The sequence below is a fragment of the Salvelinus sp. IW2-2015 genome, linkage group LG33 (assembly GCF_002910315.2).
Source record: "Salvelinus sp. IW2-2015 linkage group LG33, ASM291031v2, whole genome shotgun sequence".
Lineage (NCBI taxonomy): Eukaryota > Metazoa > Chordata > Actinopteri > Salmoniformes > Salmonidae > Salvelinus > Salvelinus sp. IW2-2015.
The window spans coordinates 28,759,862-28,783,674 of record NC_036872.1 but is presented as its reverse complement, the minus strand read 5'-3'; the positions used below and the strand labels follow the sequence as shown (position 1 = coordinate 28,783,674).

Genomic DNA, 23,813 nt, shown 5'->3' with positions numbered 1-23,813 from the left:
ACACATTAACAGAGAGAGAAGCTTAGTTGTTGACATGTAAGCGGAGATGCCTTTACCATTTCCACCTAGTATTGCCATAAGAATAAAGTATCACAATACTATTACTGTTTTGTACTATAAGGGATTTGCGTCAATTCAAATCTGGTATCAGGATAAAATGTGATTCAGAGTCACCGAATATACTTTAAGTATTTTTATTAAACTCAAGCGATAAATGGTAAATGCAATTTTCGTATATACGGGTTCACTGTAACACCTCGCAGGGTAGAACAGGGAACTGGCAGGAGGTAAGTAAACGGCTGTTCTTATACTGTGATAGACGTAGTTCCAACCCGTCTGTTGGCCTATCACAGTAGAGGCTGAGCGTGGTTTAAACTTGCTCAGCCTTTCGCCGGCGCTCAGGCTGGTCCCAGCCTCTTGGCGCTCCTTGGTGTCCGGCGCTGTTGTTGTGTAGATTACGCTCTCACACCCTAGAGACTGAGGTCAGACAGTTCTGTAACATTGTTTGAGCTATTTGCACCTGCATAGAAAGCATACTGTTCTCGCGCAAGGTTAACCACAGCTTCTCAGCACACTATCTGGGGCAAAATGTTACTTCCAGCACACACACACAGACACCCAGGCGCCCAGGCCAACAGTTGCTAATATTCAATCACGTGATGTAGTGTTGGGTTATAGCGCAATAAACACAGATCCTCACAGTACGTCATACAATCAACGATGTTAACTTTGGCTTGAGCTGTATCCACCTCAAAATACATGTATGTTCAACACGAAGACCACTGCGATAACCATAGACTGTATAATAGACTCTATGAAAAATAACATTGATAAACTAATTAAAGTGTTGCTCATTCAAGTCCATCAAAGCTGGTCAAATGGCTACCAAATCTCATTACTCTTTTTGATTAATCAATAATTATGCATTATTCAAGGTTTTGTACACCGTTAAATCCCTTAAAAAGGTCCAATGCAGCTGTTTTGATAGAAAATTGAGAAAGGGTGGAGTTAGACCTGTAACTAATTTACTGCCTGGTGATTTCACCAATTAGGCCAAAACTCCATCCCACCAAAACAGGTCTTTCCAAACAGCTCTTACACTAAAAGGGCATTATCATAATTTTCACAATTTCACAGTACTATTCCAACCGCATAGTGTGGAAATATATATAAAACACAAGATTTTTTTTAATTATTATTGGCCTTTAATGAATCTAGGGTACTGTAATGTAATTCCTTGGATATTGGGCACTCCTTAGTCCATGATTGCCAGTCAGTCAGTGTTAGCTACCGATGGAGCCCAAGCTCTCTCAGTAGCATGGTGCTTCACATTCAGACTTACTGGGACTGCTGCTATCAGGTCCACTCTGCTGACTACCACCCTCGGACTTCCAGGAGTGCTTCTCTGGGGTGTTGAGAACCTCTGCCCCCATCTCGATGCCCAGGACCTGCCTCTGCACCAGCTTGCAGTACAGGCCCCCCTTGGCAATGAGTTGGTTGTGTGGCCCCTGCTCCACCACACAGCCGTGGTTGATAACTATGATGTTGTTTGCCTTTTCCACTGTGCTGAGGCGGTGGGCGATCACCAGCACTGTGTGCTGACGCATTTTGTTGTTCAGGGCCTGCTGGACCTGAGGAGAGAGAACAGGGAGAGGATCCTAAGCTACACTAAGTCTAAATAACACAATACATAGAATTCAGAAAACTAGATAAAGTGGCATCAAATTTGAGACAACAGATAAAGAGAATATGTTTAAATGCTGGCAAACATTCTTCTGCAATAATACTGACTTTTTGAAAGCAGCATAGTTACATTGCAGACAGTTTATTTATACTAAAGCGGATTCTCCAGGGTTAATAGTATCTAGTATAGTTCAATACTTGATTTGCATGAAGACAGAGAGCAGGGAGAGGACACCAGCAGCTGAGAGTCCTTATAATAACATTAGACTGCATTTAGAGAACTAGGTTATTGAACTAAAACAAGAAGTAGGTTATTGTCATGAAACTTGAGCCACCAAGGCAGGGAGGGGTTTTCATTTTTCAGGATATACTGTATCTTGATCTATAATTCACAACATGATCTAATTAAACACAAATTACAGAACACGATCACAGAACACTGATTTGGCCTGCCTCTTAACCTACAGCATGTTCGCTGTCTGCGTCCAGTGCACTGGTGGCCTCGTCCAGGATCAGAACATGTGGGTTGCGGATGAGTGCCCTTGCGATGGCCACCCGTTGCTTCTGTCCCCCTGACAACTGGGTCCCCTTCTCACCCACTCCTAAGAAAGGAATGAGGAACAGTTCCACTGCGTTAGAGATCTTAAAATAGAAATGCAAGATCATATGAACATTGTGAGGATATGCTGTGTTTCTCAACATACTGATCGACCAATTTTCATATGTTGCTGTAAACATCATAAGATTCAGTAGATTTTAGTTACCTCCTAAGATGTTAGTTTTTATATTTCACTCCAACAGCTTAGGCAATAGCATTAATATCACCTGTATCATAGCCATTGGTTAGACCGGTGATGAAGTCGTGTGCATTTGCCTTGGTGGCTGCCTGCACCACAGCCTCCATAGGGATATCAGTCAGGCCATAGGTTATGTTCTGCTCTACAGAACGGGCAAACAGGACAGGCTCCTGGCCCACAAGTGCTACCTGCAAAAACAACACAGATACAGAGGCATAGGGATAGGGATCCTGATAGGATTCTTTACCAGTCTTCAACTAAAAAGGAACACTGCTTCCCTCTGGTGTTTAAAAAGTATAAGCTATATCTAGCACGAGACAGAATATGGGGACTTCATGGCAAACTTCTCAGGTAGTAATGGCGATTTAAAACAGATTCTCAAAGACGCCATTGTAAACAAGGAGTTAAAATGCCAGAGGACAAGTGTGGAGTGCTGACCTGTGAGTGGAGGAGGTCATGCTGGTAGGTGTGCACCTGCCGGCCGTCCAGCAGCACCTGGCCTTGTTGTGGGAGGTAGAAGTTCTCTAGGAGCCCCACACAGGAGCTCTTCCCACTGCCTGATGGTCCCACCAAGGCTGTCACCTCCCCAGGCCGCAACGTGAAGGACACACTCTGGAGACACAAACCAGAGTCATATACAGTGTAGAAAGTCTACAACCCTTTGAACTTTTTCCACATTTTGTTGCGTTACAAAGTGGGATTAAAATAGATTTAATTGTATTTTTTTTGTCAACGATTTACACAAAACACTGTAATGTAAAAGTGGAAGAAATTTCAGAGTCAATACATGTTAAAAAACCCTTTGGCAGTCTCATAAGAGCTTTGCAGACCTGTATTGCGCAATATTTGCCCATTATTCTTTTCAAAATTCTTCAAGTTCTGTCAAGGTGTTGGGTATCATGGCTAGACAGCAATTTTCAAGTCTTGCCATAGATTATCAAGCAGATTGTGAATTCCAGTGTCTGGTGTAAAGCAGACTGAAGCAGGTTTTCCTCTAGGGTTTTGCATGTGCTTAGCTCCAACCCGTTTCTTTTCATCCTGAAAAACTCCCCAGTCTTTGCTGATGTCAAGCATACCCATACCATGATGCAGCCACCACCATGATTGAAAATAAAGAGGCAGCTACTCAATGATGTATTGTCTTTGCCCCAAACATAAGGCTTTGCTTTTAAGTCAAAAAGTATATTCCTTTGCCTTGTTTTTTGCAGTATTACTTTAGTGCCTTGTTGCATGTTTTGGAATGTTTGTATTCTTCTTTTCACTGTGTCATTTAGGTCATTATTGTGGAGTCACTACAATGTTGTTGATCCATCCTCAGTTTTCTCTCATCACAGCCATTGCACTCTGTAGCTGTTTTAAAATTACCAATGGCCTCATGGTGCCATCCCTAAGCAGTTTCCTTCCTGTCCTGCAGCTCAGTTCAGAAGGACGACTGCATCTTTGATATGTGGGTGGTTTAATACATTATCCACAGCATAATTATTAACTTGACATGCTTAAAGATACACTACATTCCAAAAGTATGTGGACAGCAGCTCGTCGAACATCTCATTACAAAATCATGGTTCCCCTTTGCGGCTATAGCAGCCTCCACTCTTCTGGGAAGGCTTTCCACTAGATGTTGGAACATTGCTCCAGGGACTTGCTTCCATTCAGCCACAAAAGCATTAGTGAGGTCGGGCACTGATGTTGGGCGATTAGGCGTTCTAATTCATCCCAAAGGTGTTCGATGGGGTTGATGTCAGGAATTGGGGTAGGCCAGTCAAGATCTTTCACACTGATCTCAACAAACCATTTCTGTATCGACCTCACTTTGTGCACAGGGGCATTGTCATGCTGAAACAGGTTAGGGCCTTCCCCAAACTGTTGCCACTAAATTGGAAACACAGAATCGTCTACAATGTCATTGTATGCTGCAGCGTTAAGATTTCCCTTCACTGGAACTAAGGGGCTAGTGAAGGGAAACAGCCCCAGACCATTATTCCTCCTCCACCAAACCTTACAGTTGGGACTATGCATTGGGGCAGGTAGCGTTGTCCTACCATCCGCCAAACCCAGATTCACCCGTCGATACTGCCAGATGGTGAAGCGTGATTCATCACTCCAGAGAACGTGTTTCCAATGCTCCAGAGTCCAATGACGGCGAGCTTTATACCCCTCCAGCTACGCTTGGCAATGCATATGGTGATCTTAGGCTTGTGTGCGGCTGCTCGGCCATGGAAACCCATTTCATGAAGCTCCTGACGAACAGTTATTGTGCTGACGTTGCTTCCAGAGGCAGTTTGAAACTTAATAGAAAGCATTGCAACCGAGGACAGACAATTTTTACGCGCTACAGGCATCAGTACTCAGCGGTCCCGTTCGGTGAGCTTGTGTGGCCTACCACATTGCTGCTGAGCCGTTGTTGCTCCTATATGTTTCCAATTCACAATAACAGCACTTACAGTTGACCAGGGTAGCTCTAGCTGGGCAGAAATTTGACGAAATGACTTGGAAAGGTGGCATCCTATGACGGTGCCAAGTTGAAAGACACTGAGCCATTCTACTGTTGATGTTTGTCTATGGAGATTGCATGGCGGTGTGCTTGATTTTATATATCTGTCAGCAACAAGTGTGGCTGAAATAGCCAAATCCACTAATTTGAAGGGGTGTCCACATATTTTTGGCAGTGTAGTGTATATTCAATGTCTGATTTGTTATTGTTACACATCTACCAATCATTGCCCGTCTTTATGAGGCTTTCGAAAAGCTCCCTGGTCTTTGTAGTTAAATCTGTGCTTGACATTCATGTTGTAAATATGGGTGACAGAGGAAAGGGTTGTCATTCAAAAATCCTGCCAACCCCTATTATTTCACACAGTGTGAGTCCATATAAATTATGATGTGATTTGTTAAGCCACATTTTCCTTCTGAACTTATTTAGGCTTGCCTAAACAACCAGAGGTCTCTTGACAGTTCCCAGGTCCAGAAAAAAGCCTGGGAAACACACAGTATTAAATACAGCCATGACTAAATGGAACTCTCTGCCACCCCAGCAGGGTTAGTGCTGCTGGAGCGCAGGGGAGCGGTGCTCCATCATCTTTTTCAATTTCAGAATTGGTAAAAGAGTTGGTAACACTATTTCTGGAAAATGTATTCTCCTAAATTCTAAATATATTATATTTATTTACCATAAATTCCATGAAAAACGATAGAATGGCAAACCAAATAAATATGTATAGCAGCCTAGAGGTAAGTAAATGGTGGTTTCTTCCCTGTCTTCTCTCTGGCGATGGCGAGAATGATGAAAAACTGTATGCTGTGTATGCGCACTGTGAAGGTCCGATGGAGGCTTGACCACTTTGGCCAATCAGAACGTTGAAAAAAACAATCACAATCACCGTGTGTTCCCCTTGATTGTTCATAAAACTCGACGGACCCTCTCTTGCGCAGTGGAACCCAGAACAATGTTTGACCACTAGGTTACGGCAACACCGTTCTGCCGAGCACACCCAAACCAAAGTAGTCACCGCAATGCCGAAGCAGTCTGACCTTCTCTAGAAGTTGCTGTAGCGGTGCTTGGGATATGTAGCTGATTGGCTATTGGTTGAGACTCGTGGCCCGATCTAGCTTGGTATGTTAGTGTGGGAAATTGGAAATGTGCATTGGGCCAAATTGGAGGTAATAATAAATGTATTTAGGTTATAGTTTATTGAGATGCATGAATACACCACACCAAAAGCTTGATTTTTTCGCTGTTTTAAAACGAATTTCCTGGTGCAATAGTGCCCCCATGATAATTAAAAATAAATTGCAGATATCGCAGAACAAATTAGTCAGTATTATTCTTAAACTTCTAGCACGTACTCATCTTAACCATTCCCGCTTTGAAAGCCTTAAATGTCTCAAAGTGGAGAAGTGAGTCTCTCAGATTAAATTGTGTCTTGTACACAAGATTGTCTACCGTATGATCCACAGGCACCTATGTAACAACATTAACTTGGTCCGGGATAACCATCATTATTCCACTAGGAGTGAAACTGACGTTGTTCCTTTTAGATGTAATAGTGGTATGGGGAAATACACTTTTTTTCTATTCAGTTGCCATTCTTTGAAATTGTCTTCCATTGAATTTGAACGTATACCTTCAATGGGTAGTTTGAAGTTCTCACTGAAAAAATTGCTAAATATTAGCATGTTCCAAAAGTGAGTCGTAAAATGATAGTACGTGGCTGAGAAGGAAACGCCCGGGATAGCATATGGTCTGTCTTTTGGTGTCTGTTGTGTATCATATTGTGATTGTCTTGTATATATTAGGGATTGATTGTTTTATATATTAAGTGTATGTGAGACAAGGGAGACGTACCTGTCCATAGTTGTTTATTAGGAAATGAAACTGTACTAATTAGCTCATTTGATGAAACAAACAACAATTTTGTCTGTCATTGTCTGTTGCCACTACTATTACCGCCTAACCTTGCTGCATCCCCCCTTCCAAAGGGACCACAATGGAAATACGCTTTTAAGCTTTATTGTGTTATCCTTGATGATTTTTGAAAATTGTATATGGAGGAGTCACCGGCTGGTCCTTATCTATGTATTTTAACTATTGTCTAATAAATTAAATAATGCGGCGCACAATTGGCCCAGCGTTGTCCAGGTTTGCCCGGGATAGGCCGTCATTGTAAATAAGAATGCGTTCTTAACTGACTTGACTAGTTAAATAAAGGTTAAATAAAAATATAAAATAACAAATCAATCAATCAATCAATACAGCGTATTGTAAACTACACAATACAAAGAAATGCCTACGCGCAACTTAAGCTCTCCTGCAAACAGTGCAATGAAATTAAGATATGTGTAGGTTATAGCCTAATAAATACATATAACTATACCACGTAACCGTAAGCCTATGAGGTTAACATCATTGCGCCATCCTGGCGCTGTGCTTTCAATATCTAATAGTCCTATACTCATCACTTATTATTCTGATTATTATTACAAATAGAAGATTATCACTTCCAACAAGGGTGCTTGTTTAGTAAAGTTAGATTAAAGTTGAAACAATGTCTCACAAGATCATTAGTATTTTACATAACAGAACCGAATATACTGTAATAGAATAGCATAGTAGGCCTATAACGTTACTGTTACACAAACAGCACCTCATTTCTAATGAGATTTTAGAATGGTTAGCTGAAGCTGAATAGTCAACATGTTTTATCATGCGCAAAAACTCAACAGAGCGCGCCACTATGCATTATACATGCTTTGATTTAAACAAAATATAAGAAAGTGTAATAAGTTTGTTAACACCATCTGCTCTAATTCGCTCACGAAACAGTAACTCAAGAAGATCAAAATGCATTGGCTATTACCATGAAACTTATTGAGATCATTGAAATGATTGGCATGCAGATGCAGTTTCACGGGTAAAACATGACAGTGTTGACAGTGATAACGGCCTATTTTGAAATGATGTATGCCTAACTTGGTGTTTGAGGGTTTTAAAAATAGAACATGTTCTTGGGACAATATATGTGGGCATAGACAGAAGTTGCAATTGGAGGATGCATATTATGCATATTCTATAATGACAGGCTATAYGGATACATCTGTCCGTACAAACGTTGATAGAGGAAACGATGACGTAATTTACATTTTTTTTGCCTCCCTCGCCTAAAAAAAAATAGCACGACACCACTGAATCCCAGGGAACTCAAGCTAGCAATAACACCAAATCCCAAAAAAAACGGATAAAAGAACACCTTACAGCACGACGGGGACTGTGAAGCAACAGACATTTTCATGCATTTTGTTTTGTATTATAACGTTATGTGATAAGTGGTTGGGATACGACTGCGATATGGTTGTCTCGCCTATGCTCGCCTGGCTATCTTAAGATGAATGTACTAGCTGTGGGTCGCTGTGGATGCTAGCGTCTGCTGAATGGCTAAATTGTAATGTAAATGTTGTGCTATGTATGTCGATTTATGTATATTATATTTTTAATTGGTTGTGATGTTGCCATCACTGGCACATTAGATGCTGCTGCCCTATACATAGACTTGAAATCACTGGCCACTTTATTAATTAGAACACTAGTCACTTTAATAATGTTTACATATTTTGCACTACTCATCTCATATGTATATACTGTATTATTTTGTCCTATTTTACTGCATATTAGTCTATGCCGCTCTGACATTGCTCGTCCAAATATTTATATATTCTTAATTCCATTCTTTTACTTTAGACTGTGTGTATTGTTAGATATTACTTGTTAAATATTACTTGACTGTTGGAGCTAGAAACAAGCATTTCGCTACACCCGCAATAACATCTGCTAAACATGTGTATGTGACAAATAACATTTTATTTGGATTTGATTTGATTTGTGTTGTTTCCTGTTTGGACCCCAGGAAGAGTAGCCGCTGCCTCGGCAGCGGGGATCCTAATAAATACTAAAGGGGTGAATACTTACTCAACAACAATTTTTTTGTTATTTAATTGTTATTCATTTGTAAAAATGTGTAGGATTTTCTTTTCACTTTGACATTATGATTAATTTTGTGTAGATCTATGACATTTTTTTTTTATTCAATCTATTTAAATCACACTTTGTAACACAACAAAATGTGAATAAAGTTCAAGGGGGTGTAGACTTTCTATAGGCATTGTATGTGCGCAAAGTTATTGAAAATGAAATAAAGAAATATTTCATTTACATAAGTATTCACACCCCCTGAGTTAATAACCACCTTAGGCAGCAATTACAGCTGTGAGTCTTTCTGAGTAAGTCTCTAAGAGCTTTGCACACCTGGATCTGCTTGAAAATCTATGGAAAGACTTGAAAATGGTTGTCTAGCAATGATCAACAACCAATTTATCAGAGCTTGAAGAATTTTTAAAAGAATAAGTTGTGCAAAGCTCTTAGAGACTTTCCCATGAAGACTCACAGCTGTATTCGTTGCCGAAGGCAACTCTAAGATGTATTGACTCAGAGGAGTGAATACTTGTGAAAATTATATATTTCTGTATTTAATTTAATACATTTGCAAAATTTCTTAAAACATGTTTTCACTCTGTCATTATGGGGTATTATGTGTAGATGGATGAGAAAACAATTATTGAATCACTTTAGAATTCAGGCTGTAACGCAACAAAAAGTGGAATAAGTCAAGGGGTATGAATACTTTCTGAAGGCACTGTATGTGCTCTCTATGCACACCATTCACATACATATATATTTATTTATATTCCAGACTGTGACATTGCTTGTTCTGACATTTCTCGTTCTGACATGTCTTCATTTTTCTTTTTACTTTTAGATTATCTGTGTATTGTTATTGTACTGCTAGATATTGCTGCATTGTTGGAGCTAGAAACATAAGCATTTCGCTGCACCTGTGATAACATCTACAAAACTGTATACGTGACCAATACATTTAGATTTGATTTATATTTCGATGGAAGCCTGTGGCACCAGACAGAGCTATCAGTTCTACATAGTTTATATTCATTACATTATTCATTACAGTCATATTGCCAAATCATATTGCCAAATTACTAAATCAGGGGTATCAAACTCATTCCATGGAGTGCCTAGTGTCTGCTGGTTTTTGTTTTTTCCTTTCAATTAAGACCTAGACAACCAAGTGGGGGGAATTCCTTACTAATTAGTGACCTTAATTCATCAATCAAGTACAAGGGAGGAGTGAAAACCCGCAGACACTCGGCACTCCGTGGAATGAGTTTGACACCTGTGTTCTAAATAGATGGCTCTGACACAAACCATCCCTTCATTCACACCCAGCCATCATGGCATAGGCATACATACAGTATATCACAAATATACGTTTAGACATGACGAAATGTACTGACATTGATTAATAGCTTTATTTTATGACGATAGACAAGAGACGTGTAGCGGGTAACTTTACTCTATGGTAATGGTGTATAAACTTTCTACTGGCATGAAATGATACAGAATTGCCTGACAAGTTTTTCTGTATATAGCTCCACTCAGCAGTCTAGCTTTGAGCCCAATTTTAATGGTCAGCTGACACATACCTTTAGAATTTCTGTTTCCGGCCGTGTTGGGTAGGAAAACGTGACATCTTTAAACTCGACCAGTCCTTTGCAGGTATCAGGGACCTCTTTCCCATCATGTGGGTGTTTGGACTCCCTGTCTATGTACTCAAATACCTTCTCAGCTGCTCCCACTCCCTGCATGAGACCCGTGTAGACCGATGCTATGCTCTGTAACACAATTCAATCAAGACAGGGGATAATGATAATACAATTATTATGGTCTTTTTCAGTTCCTCTGGATTTTCATAGTGAAAGTCTTCATCATCTTGCCTATGGTAATGTAAGGTTTCTAAAGGGATAGGTTGTGATTGTCATGTGTACAGTTACAGATGTACACTATATGTGCTTTTATTTTTATCAGACCTAGTGTTGTTTCCCTGCTTTTTTTAAGATCCTATTTTCTATTTCGGACCTCTGATTTTGAGCTCTGCACGGTTGAGAAGGAGCTTGTAAGTAAGCAGTTCACTGTATGGTTTACACCTGTTGTATTCTGTCATGTGACAAATAAACTTTGATTTGAATGAGTCAGACTTGCCTCCAGGCACTCTCCTAGCTCCAGCTCATATAAGATGAATGATATCAGGCCCCCTCCACTCATCTGCTCAGTAACGACCAGGTGACCGCCGTAGAAGAGGATAGCCACTTCAAGAACAAGCTCTGAGATCTGAAGCAATGAAGCAAACACATTTGAAACTCTTGTGAATTTGTGAATGTACCCAACGACAAGGGTATAGCACCGACACAGTGCATACAATAAAYAAAACACAAAACATATAAAACATGAGGCAGCTCATTAAATCTCCATCTGTTGTACGTCAGAGCAACGTTCAGTCCCCGTCTATCTTTATTTATTTCACTTTWATTTAACCTGTCGAGTCAGTTAAGAACAACATTTTTGATTCTTATTTACAGTGACGGTCTCACATCTGGGTAATACCTACACAACTGGACCACATGTAGAGGGCATAGGCCAACGCTTGCTTCTTGTTCAGCTGAAACATGACCTGTAGCCTGCCGTAGTAGGAATCAGCCTCCTGTTCCTCATTGGCAAAGCTGCGTACCGTCTTCATGGCTGAAATCGTCTCCTCGGCCACCTGGTTAGCCTGAGCCAGGGCAGTCTGGACCTCTTTGGTCAGTCTCTGAGAGGATGGTTAATAAGAAAATGTACCAACTAAATACGGTGTGAATGAATCTGTTAATACACACAAGTATTTCAACTTAATAAATGGGCTGGGGACATTGGTTTGGAAAGACAAGTGAAGTGTGTGTGTGTTTGTGCCTTTGAGTGTGTGCTTGCTTGTGCGTGTGTGTACCTTGTAGTACTCCCCATAGACTTTGGAGATGACTGCGATGAAGGGGAATCCCATGATGGTGACCAGAGTCAGCTTCCAGGACATCCCGAACATGAAGATGAAGAACCCTATGCCCTTCACCAAACTCTTTAGGAACATGTTGATGTTCAGAGAGATCAAGTCACTCACTTGTGTAGTGTCAGAGGACAGGCGAGAGGTGATGTCACCTGGAGGACAAACAGTTTTTTTCTTGTACTTTTTCTAAACTTTCGTATTCTCATTACTTTATGACAGGATAGGAACAGAAGCAGGGAAACAATGCAAAAGGGCTCATGCAGGGATCGAACCGGGATCACCGTCACGAGGACCAAACTCTGGGCCCAGGAGAAAAGCTTTTACACTTTGTGGAAGAGGAACATTTCATTTGTTATCTTATATGCCCTGAAGAAGGGACAGGTCATCTGATTCCTCTTAGTTTCTGTAAGACTGCTCTTAATCAGTGTCCTTGGTATGATTTGTCTTCTGCCTGTGGGGCTGCTATCTACTGATAAGCAATTACCAGACTCATACAAATGGCATGTGAAACACCACACCCATCCTGGGTCTGTATAAAATGTCTGTGAGAACAAAGAGCGAGTTGAATTTGTTTTCTCATGCATGCTCAAATAAAGCTTTACTGTATTTTGAGATCGGATTCCCTTCAGAGTGGGTTTTTTCCTCCACAACTTTAACGCTTTACTTAAAGCCTGTAGGCATAGAGAGACGTAACATAGTATAATAAGCCTTGTTATAAGACATTATCACTTTAGACGTATTATACATCCTTATAACAAGTTATAAAGCATTAATAACTAGTTATAACCCATTAATAACAAGTTATAAAGCATGAACAACAAGTTAGAAAGAATGAACAACAAGTTAGAAAGCATGAACAACAAGTTAGAAAGCATGAACAACAAGTTAGAAAGCATTACAAATTGCTATAACAGCTAGACTAGCTCTTCTCATGGTGTCAGCTGATGGTGATCTAAGAAAAGATTATACCTGCAGGCTTAACGTAAAGCGTTGGCAAGTGTTTTATGTATCTTCTGATCAGAGGAACAAAGGAAAAGGGAATGAATGGAAATAAGTGTTGAGGTCTACAATACCTCCTAAATGATACCCTATTCCCTATTTAGTCTACTACTTTTGACCAGGGCCCATAGTGCACTATAAAGGAATAGGATGCAATTTGGTACACAACTGAGATGTCACCTGTGTGGTTAGCATCAAAGAAGCCTATCTCCTGACGCATCAGAGATCTGAAGAGAAGGTTCCGCAGGCGAACATTCAGTCTGGCAAATGTTAGACTAAAGAGACCACCTCGTACTCCAACAGCAATAGAGCTGAGAAGAGATGCAAGAAATTAATCACTGCCAAGGATAAACGCAACAAACACACAAGAATGTACGTCATAATCTATTCAAATGTAGAATCAAGCACAGATACAGTCCATCAGAGAGGATATAGCACACAACAGTCTAAAAAGTTAACACAACACACACACAACTTCAACCATTCATAGTGTCTTACCTGGCTAAGGCCAACACCGTAAGGGTGATCAGGGGCTTGGTAAAGTACTTCATACTTTTGTGAATAACAACGCCATCTATAGCCTGCCCAATGTAGTAGGGGATGAAGGCCTCACCTATGAATGGGATATCATTGTATCATTAACTGTTATGAAATGCTAACAATAAGCACAACAGTGTAAAATAGAAATATGATAAGGCAACATACTGATGTCTCTAATGAAGGGAAATTAGTAAGAATAGCGCAATAGTTATACAACATGCTTAGGTTATTTACTCATGTTGCACGAGTCATCTACTGTAATTGGACAGTAAGTTTGGCTAATAAGTAGTAGAGAAACATATTGCAAATGTAAATGCAATACAATGCTGGTATGAGTAACACCGTCGTAAAACACAAACGCATGGGATCAAAACAGAACTTCAAAGATAGTATTGCTGCTTTATTACCCATGTTCACCTTTGACCAACTGTAGATAGAATACTATCTCACACAGCACTGTGTAAAGTGTATGCCTCACAATGGGGATCATTAAGCAACTTGATTTGTCATCTATAGGGCCCAGAGTTTTTCCTGACCATGTTACTAACCAACAAGTGGTGTGATGGGTCCGCACTAAAAAAAAAATCACATAAAGCTTACTTCATTTGTTGTGGTTTTCACTGCACGTGTATGCTATTCCTGATGCAGTGAAAATAATAAAAATATTTTTWAAATTAAGTAAGCTTTATGTGACATCTTTTTGAGTGTGGACCCATTACATCTTTGGAATGTATGAATTTACGGGTTTTACGCACAGGCCAAGCTTCTGGGAGAGCGCGATGGTCCCATTTTGACATGTTACTGACCAAGAAGAACTCTGTGGCCCTAGTAATAAGCTATAGGAGCCATGAGTTGTTCCTGGTCAGGCCCCATTGTCTCACGTCAGATAGCGCGAAGGCCGTCTAGGTTGAGGGACGAGCGTAACGTGAGACATTGGGTCAAGCCCTAGTCATCTGAGGATTGTGTTTAAATAAGGGTTTTGACTAGACGGGATGATTGCAGCTGTCAGAAGTGACTTTTCGTAGCAGGTTAGGAGAACTTACACAGCAGGTTAACTGAATTAGCGTGGCAGGTTAGGAGAATTAGGTTAAAGATAGGAAAAGGGTTAGGGTTAGCTAAAATGAAAACATTATCCCCGATGCAACTCAAACATGCAACTTTTGACCAGTAGCGGTGCTTGGGTAAAATCACTGGGGAAGCCAATCCATTAAAAAATTACATATTACAACATGTGTTGTGATAAATGTGTTGTTTGCTCTATAACCTTTTAGTTCATATGCCTTGACAACGTGATATAGAGGCCTAAAGACGAGACAATAAGAAGACAGTGGATAAATGAATTCAACCACAACAAAACCGGAGAGCAACATCTGTTCTGTGAATTCCACAAAACGTATTGCATGTAACAAACAGTTACATGACCTACAGCATACTTAAGCAAGTTATTTTCGGACCACTAAACAACTATTGATTTAGAACCATGGAGAGATACCGCAAGTCTCAAAGAAATCAGGAGCTGCCTCCACTTTTCCAGCACCATTTCAACTTCAACATCATCTAATCACCTAATACAGTGACAACTAAAAGACACCAAAAACGATTTAGTCCAAACAACATAAGCTAAATATGATGTAGCTGTCCATGGTACTGATTACTGAGTGTGTGTGTGTGTGTGCATGGTGTGTGTGCGTGCGTGCATGCATGCATGCAAGTAGAAAAAATATGTTGACTCACCCTACTTGTAGCGAAATGCCAATGCCATCCTCTTCTTTCATGTTGCCTAAACGATCTATGACTCTATCATACACTCCACGCATTTAGTTTTTGTTGTCCTAGGCTACCTGGCTAAAATACAGTGCCTTCGGAAAGTATTCTGACCCCTTGACTTTTTCCACATTTTGTTATGTTACAGCCTTATTCTAAAATGGATTAAACTGTTTTTTCCCCCTCATCAATCTACACACAATACCCCATAATGACAAAGCGATAATAGGTTTTTATAAATTTTCACAAATAAAAAAAATGAAACATTACATTTACATAAGTATTCAGACCCTTTACTCAGTACTTTGTTGAAGCACCTTTGGCAGTGATTACAGCCTCGAGTTTTCTTGGGTATGACGCTACAAGCTTGGCACACCTGTATTTGGGGAGTTTCTCCCATTCTTGTCTGCAGATCCTCTCAAGCTCTGTCAGGTTGGATGGGGAGTATCGCTGCACAGCTATTTTTAGGTCTCTCCAGAGATGTTCAATCGGGTTCAAGCCCGGGCTCTTGCTGGGCCACTCAAGGACATTCAGKGACTTGTCCCGAAGCCACTCCTGCGTTGTCTTGGCTGTGTGCTTAAGGTCGTTGTCCTGTTGGAAGGTGAACCTTCGCCCCAGTCTGAGGTCCTGAGCGCTCTGGAGCAGATTTTCATCAAGGATCTCTGTACTTTGCCCCATTCATCTTTGCCTCGATCCTCACTAGTCTCCCAGCCCCTGCCACTGAAAAACATCCCCACAGCTTGATGCTGCCACCACCATGCTTCATCGTAGGGATGGTGCCAGGTTTCCTCCAGACATGACGCTTGGTATTCAGGTCAAAGATAATCTTGTTTCTCATGGTCTGAGAGTCTTAAGGTGCCTTTTGGCAAACTCCAAGTGGGCTGTTATGTGCCTTTTACTGAGGAGGGGCTTCCATCTGGCCAATCTACCATAAAGGCCTGATTGGTGGAGTGCTGCAGAGATGGGTGTTCTTCTGGAAGTTTCTCCCATATCCTCAGAGGAACTCTAGAGCTGTGTCAGAGTGACCATCGGGTTCTTGGTCACCTCCCTGACCAAGGCCTTTCTCCCCCAATTGCTCAGTTTGGCCGGTCAGTCAGCTCTAGGAAGAGTGTTGGTGGTTCCAAACTTCTTCCATTTAAGAATGATGGAGGCCACTGTGTTCTCGGGGACCTTTTTTCATACCCTTCTCCAGATCTATTCCTCAACACAATTCCAACCTCATGGCTTGGATTTTGCTCTGACATGCACTGTCAACTGTGGGACCATAAATAGACAGGTGTGTGCCTTTCCAAATCATGTCCAATCAATTTAATTTACCACAGGTGGACTCCAATCAAGTTGTAGAAACATCTCAAGGATGATCAATGGAAACAGGATGCATCTGAGCTCAATTTCGAGTCTCAGAGCTAAGGGTCTGAATACTTATGTAAATATGGTATTTCTGTTTTTTATTTTTAATACATTTGCTAAAATTTCCCCCAACATTTACTTGCTACGTCATTATGAAGTATTGTGTGTAGATTGCTGAGGATAAAATAAAATACTTTAGAATAAGGCCGTAATGTAACACAATGTGGAAAAAGTCGAGGGGTGTGAATACTTTCCGAAGGCACTGTACATGCTTCCTACCCTAACTTCCTTTCATGGGCAACGATATGCCAGGCCAGCTTGTTAAGCATAATACGTCTAACTCCTATCCTCTCAGACCAGGGGCACATCAATGTATGAATTTTTGGTTGGATCAGATTTGGCGTTATAATCGATGGCCGTTATAATCAACTCCAAATCCCTATCTCCATCCATGGCTAATTTAGGAAAGGGACAATTTTAGCTAGCTAGTTAGTCACCGGAGGAAAACGACACAATGGAGATGCAACAATTCAAGTTTTTTTCTGTCAATTATACAAATAAGATAAATTATTTTTTATGTTTTTTTGTTATTTTCTCTGTCATTTTTGGGGGGAAGCCTGGCTTCCCTTGGCATCCATGAATACATGCCACTGCTTTTGACATCACCAAGACATTAGCTGTCGGAGCAGGGCGATCTGGCTCACCAACCCTGGTTGGTGACCCTGGCATCCCTTCTAGCCATGACCTTAAATAAGAGGTTAGAGTTACTCACACACAGCAGAGATGAGGAGGAAGAGGACGGCAACAGAAAGCAGCCCAGCGTCTTTACTGCAGTAGGACAGCAGACGCCCCATTGTGGCCCCTGAGTCCGTCTGGTCCTGTGTTCCTTTCCTGCTAGCCCTCCTCCTCTTCTTCCCCCCATGCTCCTGTCCGTGCTCCTCCACCTCTTCAGTGCCATTCTCTCCAGCTGTCTCCACCAGCCTCTCAATCTCTTCAGAGCCCCCATGTCCTCCTCCACCACCACCTCCCTCTCCTTCAGTAACAGTGTTGGGAGTCCTTCCCAGGAGCCTCCAGAGGAGCACGGTCCCCAGCGCTGACACACAGGTCCAGGAGAACAGGCTAAGAAACCAGGGTTGGTGAGCCAGATCGCCCTGCTCCGACAGGATCAGCAGCTTGGCTGAGGCATAGGTACTGATGGTCAGGCAGATGAGGAGAGTCAGGGTCCCCAGGGCAGAAACCCTGTGTGGACCGTCCACTCTGTTCCATAACACGCCTATGGAGGCCCCCAGCAGAAGGCAGACTCTGACCAGCACAGTACCCCAGAGGTCCAGGACGGAGTGGAGAATGTCAAAGTTCTGCCCATCCTCTGTGAATATTGCAGTCTGGGATCCGTGTAAGTAGATGACAGTGGTGACAATAACATCCATCAGGATGAATACCAAGATGCAGCTCACCACTACTATGACCCCCATTCTGTTTCAGTCTATCAGTGGTGTAATGTCAAAAAGTCTTGGGAGAAACAAGTTTCAGTGAAACTCAAACTATAGCTTTTTATATTTGTTTTAATAGAGCTGCTATCAGAAGAAATTAATAGGGTATTACAATCATAAAGTTTTTTTTCAGACTAGTTTTGAATTCAACTCAAATTGTATGCCGACCGTGATCACTAATGCGCCCGTGACATCAGGTTTCAAGGGCTTGCGTTAATTTATCACATTTCCCTACCGTTGCTCGTCTTCTCTCTGATATTCGATTACTTAACAGCTTTCCTTGCTACAGCAATTTATTATATTTTAGGCGACAGACCCGTCTCTCGTTCTTGTTTCATGCCTTATTGTTTAGTGTATACGGAAGCCGGTAATAGTTATGGTGTGAGAGACTCCTCCCTCAAGATAATACAAGGGTTTGGCGGGGCAAATGGACAACCAGACCTGTACATTGTTATTTATATTAGGTTTATTCAAAATAGAGAGAGTGTGTGCGTGTGTCCGCGCGCGTGAATGAGGAGAGAGCATTTTTGAAAAACAGAACTGACAAGTCAATATTTATTTAAATATTAATATTAACATTAAAATATGCATTAAGTGAAAGTAATATTTATCATTACAGTCTTAAAGCTGCAATATCTAACTTCTTGGGTGACCCGACCAAATGCACATAGAAATCTGAGTTAGATATTTCTAATTCCCATTGACAGCAAGTCTAAGAAGCAGGGGAGAACGACTGCCCCCCTCGCATTGAGGATTTGAAGTTCAAGGCCGACCCCGGTATTGCAGGTAATTGATTCCAGAAAACAAGACCCTTCGATTATAGTCAAAGGGAGTATGGCGATCTTCGTAGTCAATATTCGTGGATTATTCGTGCTTCTACACCCGCATTGCTTGCTGTTTGGGGTTTTAGGCTGGGTTTCTGTACAGCACTTTGAGATATCAGCTGACGTAAGAAGGGCTATATAAATACATTTGATTTGATTTAAAAACATTTTCCGAACACAATAATGTACCAATACTTGCTTCTATTTCACCAGATGTATGTCCTTGAACCGATTACTTTAAAATCACACACAGACGAAGTTATGAGGATAGTTTTTTTGCTACCGGAAGCTAGTTTTGACTTCACAATCATCTGTAGAGAAGAAAAGAGAGCCATACAGGCTGATATAAACGCTATCAGATATAATTGTACGATCTCTAATCGCGCCACTTTTCAGTGTTTGTTCTCCTGAGTCGTTTGGATACCAGTGTTGATAGCAGGGCAAACATGGCTTGTTCAGGATTTAACTGCACTAATCGCCATTCGAAGGAGGATCATGATCTTTATTTTTCCCCGGTAAATCTGTAATCTAAAGAAATTATGATTTTCACTTTCATATTTTCGTGTCAACTAGGACTAGGTTTATGCTAGTAGAGGTTAACTAGCAGATAGCCTAGCTTCCAATGCTAGCTTAGCATGAATGTTCAAATTGTATGTTCAATAGTGAGCGACATGCAAAGCATCTTACAGTATGTTTGCTAGTAGCAAGTGTGTTCATGAGTCATGAATACAGGTTTGCCACAGAGGTCTGTTAGCTAGTTAATATCAACTCCGCATGGACCTGCATTTCATGACCCAACTTCATTTTTAGTCTACATTTATGTGATAAATGTTGGTTCCTGTGAACTGTAACTGACGTTAGCTAGCTAGCTGACGTTAATGATTGACACGTGTCAGACTCAGACAAGACACTTAGCTACTAGCCTTCTCTTGCCCCAGAAACTGCTAGCTACTTCATCATGGCACTAATTTAGTATTCCACGAACTGGGCATTCTATCTGACACAAACAGGATCATGACAATTAGCAAACGTCAACTAGCTAACGCTAGCTAATATATTTTGATTAATTATGAAAATATATTCGGTTTCATAGAGCTCTGGTTGATATTGCATAAAGATAGCACAATTAGCCTTGTTATTTATAACTTGTGAATGCGAATGCCTAAGCATTGAAAAAAGATTACACCTATTCAACATGAATACATGTTTTGTACAGTGTGTCATACATAGGCTGTGTCATGCATGATGTAATTTCATATGTAACTATGTGAAAACAAAACTCATTATCAAAATCAGGGGTGAAAGTAAGGCGGTAGGCAAAATAAATAGTTGGGGGTAACTTACACTGTACTGGTAAAACATGAACCTATCACAATAATTAAAACAATATTTCAAGAAAACTAGGCTATTACACCAGTATTTATGATTACCGCATGTCAAAGGCATGAAAAATGAGCGAATGGGACTTGATAGATGGTTGGACTAGAACAGGTATTCTGAACTGGGGTTACTCCAACGGGGCTATACATTTGGGTGAGGTTTTTTTCTCGCCTCTGAATAGTCTCATTTCACTGCCAAGAATAGAATTAAACCATCTAGTGTTCAGAGAAATAACAACACAATGTCAAATACAGGTAGCCTAGTCAAATAATTAACATCCAATCACATTAACCGTTACTCTCGTGGGAATTCCACTAGCGGTCCGTATGTTGCCAAACGTAGCTGCTGCTCATGTTGGTGTCTGTACTGATGGCGCAAAAGCCATGACAGGGAGGCATATTGGAGTGGTAACGTGCGTGCAAGCAGTTGCCCCCGACGCCACTTGGGTACACTGCAGCATCCACCGAGAGGCTCTTGCTGCCAAGGGAATGCCTGACAGCTTGAAAGACATTTTGGACACTACAGTGAAAATTGTTAACTTTGTTAAAGCAAGAACCCTGAACTCTCGTGTATTTTCTGCACTATGCAATGATATGGGCAGCAACCATGTAACGATTTTACAACATACAGAAGTGCGGTAGTTAACAAGGGGCAAAGTATTGACACGTTCTTTTAATTGAGAGAGGAGCTTAAAGTTTTCTTTACTGACCACAATTTTCACTTGTCTGTCCGCTTAGTTGATCCTCCAAGGTAATTTTTAAAAATAGATTATTTGCCGTTATTGACATAATTGTCATCCAAGTTTTGATTTCGATATTGGTATTGATCTTCATGCATTCTAAAAATATGTCTAAAACACCTTGCAAACACTCCAAAACAACTTTTATTGTATCTGAACCCATTATGTCATATTATTTGGTTTGGAGTCTTTAAGGTGTATTTTCTAAAATACATTACAGACTATGGAAACAAAATAAGCTTCTAAACAATGGAAATAAATATAGTAAAATGGTAAATGCACAAACTACAATCAATGTATTAGTGATAAAGGGTCAACGTGTAAAAATTGAGGAATTACTCCCTGTTATTTGTTTAGTAATGAACATAGGTTACATTTCTAAACCTTTATCTTTACCTTACAGTTTCCCTTTGGGTAACGAAGCCAGGCTGCAGCAGTGGATGGTCAATGTCAGGAGACAGAACTGGAAACCCAACGCAACTTCTCGTCTGTGCTCCCTCCACTTCGAGGATGACTGTTTCTCCTGAGATCCAAAGAGAAAGCGCCGCCTTAACAAAACAGCTAAGCCTACCATTTTCTCCTTCCCCCAATCGTTTGCAGAAACAGTCTGTGAGAAGTGGGGTAGGAGGTGTGGTAACAGTCTGTGAGAAGTGGGGTAACAGTCTGTGAGAATTGGGTAAATTCAACTGCAGAGGTAAGTGGCACCACACTTACAGAACATGGATACTCTAGGTTAGAGTATGTGGGGTTGCTGCCAATCACAACGATGATGTCATGATTGAGAACATCAATGAGCAGACCTTTGTTGTCATCGAAGTGACAGTTGACAGCAACGTTAGTGGGGTCAAACCAAATGAGAATTGATATTTTTTATTTAACCTTTATTTAACTAGGCAAGTCAGTTAAGAACAAATTCTTATTTTACAATGACGGCCTACCCCGGCCAAACCTTCCCCTAAACCGGATGACGCTGGGCCAATTGTGCGCCGCCCTATGGGACTCCCGATCACGGCCGGTTGTGATACAGCCCGGGATCGAACCAGGGTCTGTAGTGACACCTCTAGCACTGAGATGCAGTGCCTTAGACCGCTGCTGCGTCGCTCGGGAGCAGGATATACTTGACCATAGTTACACAGCTGCATTTTCTAAAGGTTATGTTGAAACTGATAACTCCAAAATTTTGGCAAATGATGTGTCATCTCCAAGAACAGTGAACCGGAAAATGGATTCAAAACAGGGTCAGCTGAAAGCATGCCATAAAAGTTAAAGATGCCGTGGCAGAAGACCAGCCGATTGAAGAGAATGGTTTCCTCTTTGTCCTCTCACACAGCAACTGAAAGAAAAACTACTGATCTCAACAGACTGTGCAAAACTGATGAACCTTAAACAATGTACCAAGGGAAGTCCTGTCCAGGTTACAACAGAGAGAGTCTGCAAAATTCTCAGAAGAATTTGCATTGATTCCACGTTTACTCCGCGAAAGCGTATGAGTATGTGCAGGAAAGTTTTAATCTTGCATTATCACACCTCCAGATGATCCGTACCTGGTACAGTAGTGTCTCAGCTGATCCTGGATTTACTGAAGCTTCATTTATTGGAGATAATAAGGAAAGAATGCAAGGTGACTCTCTGTGCTCTCATGGTGGATGAGAAGGCTAAACGCAAACAACTGGAGTTTTCAGGAGGCAAAATACAGTTGAAGTCGGAAGTTTACATACACTTAGGTTGGAGTCATTAAAACTCGTTTTTCAACCACTCCACAAATTTCTTGTGAACAAACTATAGTTTTGGCAAGTTGTTTAGGACATCTACTTTGTGCGTGACAAGTAATTTTTCCAACAATTGTTTACAGACAGATTATTTCACTTATAATTAATTCACTGTATCACAATTTCAGTGGGTCAGACGTTTACATGCATTAAGTTGACTGTGCCTTTTAAACAGCTTGGAAAAGTCTGGGAAATGATGTCATGGCTTTAGAAGCTTCTGATATGCTAATTGACATAATTGGAGGTGTACCTGTGGATGTATTTCAAGGCCTACCTTCAAACTCAGTGCCTCTTTGCTTGACATCATGGGAAAATCAAAAGAAATCAGCCAAGACCTAAAAAAAAAAAAGTGGGACTTCTACAAGTCTGGTTCATCATTGGGAGCAATTTCCAAACGCCTGAAGGTACCACGTTCATCTGTACAAACAATAGTACGCAAGTATAAACACCATGGGACCACGCAGCCGTCATTCCGCTCAGGAAGGAGACATGTTCTGTCTCCTAGAGATTAACTTACTTTGGTGTGAAAAGTGCAAATCAATCCCAGAACAACAGCAAAGAACCTTGTGAAGATGCTGGAGGAAACAGGTACAAAAGTATCTATATCCAGAGTAAAACGAGTCCTATATCGACATAACCTGAAAGGCCGCTCAGCAAGGAAGAAGCCACTGCTCCAAAACCGCCATAAAAAAGCCAGACTACGGTTTGCAACTGCACATGGGGGGTGCTTTGCTGCAGGAGGGACTGGTGCACTTCATAAAATAGATGGTATCATGAGATTATGAAAATTATGTGGATATATTGAAGCAACATCTCAAGACATCAGTCAGGAAGTTAAAGCTTGGTCGCAAACGGGTCTTCCAAATGGACAATGATCCCAAGCATACTTCCAAAGTTGTGGCAAAATGGCTTAAGGATAACAAATCCAAGGTATTGGAGTGGCCATCACAAATCCCTGACCTCAATCCTATAGAAAATTTGTGGGCAGAACTGAAAAGGCGTGCGAGCAAGGAGGCCTACAAACCTGACTCAGTTACA

At 41.0% G+C, this 23,813-nt stretch overlaps 1 protein-coding gene across 1 annotated transcript; it reads right to left on the bottom strand.

The window, feature by feature from the left end:
* Positions 1-178: 178 nt before the first annotated feature.
* On the bottom strand, positions 179-18,045 carry LOC111957458 (ABC-type oligopeptide transporter ABCB9-like). Its single transcript, XM_023978287.2, has 12 exons — positions 17,346-18,045; positions 13,418-13,532; positions 13,100-13,230; positions 11,867-12,072; positions 11,495-11,692; positions 11,089-11,217; positions 10,533-10,721; positions 2,919-3,092; positions 2,509-2,668; positions 2,149-2,285; positions 1,343-1,631; positions 179-477 (listed from the first exon to the last, which is right to left on the bottom strand). The coding sequence occupies exons 1-12, from the start codon at positions 18,043-18,045 to the stop codon at positions 464-466; spliced, it is 2,442 nt and encodes an 813-aa protein (XP_023834055.1). The 3' UTR covers positions 179-463.
* Positions 18,046-23,813: the final 5,768 nt, after the last annotated feature.